The 1521-nt window shown below is 46.0% G+C and overlaps 1 protein-coding gene across 1 annotated transcript in view; it reads left to right on the forward strand.

Moving 5' to 3' along the window:
• Nucleotides 1-223: 223 nt before the first annotated feature.
• LOC102312518 (caspase-3) overlaps nucleotides 224-1521 on the forward strand; it is a 3462-nt gene continuing 2164 nt past the window's right edge. The window contains exons 1-4 of the mRNA XM_005951243.1: nucleotides 224-560; nucleotides 661-677; nucleotides 803-905; nucleotides 988-1519. Coding sequence (XP_005951305.1) covers nucleotides 224-560; nucleotides 661-677; nucleotides 803-905; nucleotides 988-1519 — 989 coding nt within the window. The remainder of the gene's footprint in view (nucleotides 561-660; nucleotides 678-802; nucleotides 906-987; nucleotides 1520-1521) is intronic.

Here is a 1521-nt window from a genome sequence, read left to right on the forward strand (position 1 = left end):
TACATTCAGTCATCCACACATTCACACACTGGTGATGGCAAGCTACATTGTAGCCACAGCCACCCTGGGGCGCACTGACAGAGGCGAGGCTGCCACCACCGGGCCTTCTGACCATATGGTGTACCTCCACATGTGATGTGACAATAAAAGTGATTTGATTTGATTCATTCTCATAGACATTAGTGTTTGGGATCAGCTCTCTTTCCTTTAGCGCAGATTCAGCATGTCGGCCCAAAATGCAATGAGGAGCAATAAAACAGCCATTCATGAGTTTCTGTCTGGAGACTCCGGGCTAATTCTCAACAAAGATTATGAGAATAACCTGACCACTCAGTGGGACTACGAGAATCTTAAACGCATCAACAACATAAACATGGAGACACACGTCATTGAGCTTGTGGATAAGATCATGAATAAAGGAGAAGATAAATGCAAAGACTTCCTGAACCTCCTGCAAACCGATGGCGCCATTAAAGAAACTTTCCCTCTGCTGGCGAGTTTACAGCTGAGTTGTACCCCCCTTTTATCCGAGCCTGTCCAAGTGTCTTCATGTCAGCACGGTAACACACACGTAACACAGTATAGAAACACTGTGTCTCCTGTTGTGTTTGGTTGTTTACCTCAGTTTTATTGTTCTTCCCTCACATGTTCTGCCACAAGATGGGAATATGTCACAGGTAAGATGCTGATGCAGAAACAGCCTCCTACACTTGTGACATCGCTTGAGACAGATATGTAGATGAAATTCTGTGGTTACGCATCCTGTAGTAACACATGTAAAATCTTGGTGTCCACTCTGTAGGATGTTTATCAAATCATTAGCCGGCCCGTCGGCCTCTGCGTGATCATAAACAATAACAACTTCAAGGATGGTTCACAGAGAAGAGGGACACATAAAGACGCCCGTAAGTTTCAGGGGCAGATTTTTTATTCTTTCTTGTTAGTATCTGGTGCTTAAATATTTTTCTCTAATTACATTTTTTGCAGAAAGCTTGGCAGAGGTGTTCAGCTGGCTGGGCTTCAGAGTGCTGATGTGTGAAGACCTGAACAAGGATCAGATGGATCAGGCACTGACGTTTGTTCCTTCCCTGGCAGACATGTCTCAGCTGCAGAAGTTCAACTTTAAAGAGTGGGATGGCAGCAGCTTTGTTGATCCTCAGCAGGTCCTTGAGCACGGTGATGCTTTCATCTGCTCTATTCTGAGTCACGGAAAAAAGGGTGTAGTTTTGGGAACTGACAGGAAACCCCTCCCCATTAAAAAAATTACCCGAAAGTTCAGGGGGTGTGACCAGTCAGTCCTCACCGGTAAGCCCAAAGTGTTCCTGATCCAGGCCTGCCAAGGAAGTAACATACAGCGTGGAGCGCAGCTGATGGAGACTGATGATGATACTTCACCATCGACCATCCCTGAGGAAGCTGATGTTCTGGTTGCCATGGCCACTGTTGAAGATCATGCTGCAAATAGACAGACAGTCGATGGAAGCTGGTTCGTTCAGTCTCTTTGTGAGCAGCTGAAGGAGC

This window comes from Haplochromis burtoni, unplaced genomic scaffold (genome assembly GCF_018398535.1).
Source record: "Haplochromis burtoni strain Fernald_Lab_line unplaced genomic scaffold, NCSU_Asbu1 Contig_958, whole genome shotgun sequence".
Classification (NCBI taxonomy): domain Eukaryota; kingdom Metazoa; phylum Chordata; class Actinopteri; order Cichliformes; family Cichlidae; genus Haplochromis; species Haplochromis burtoni.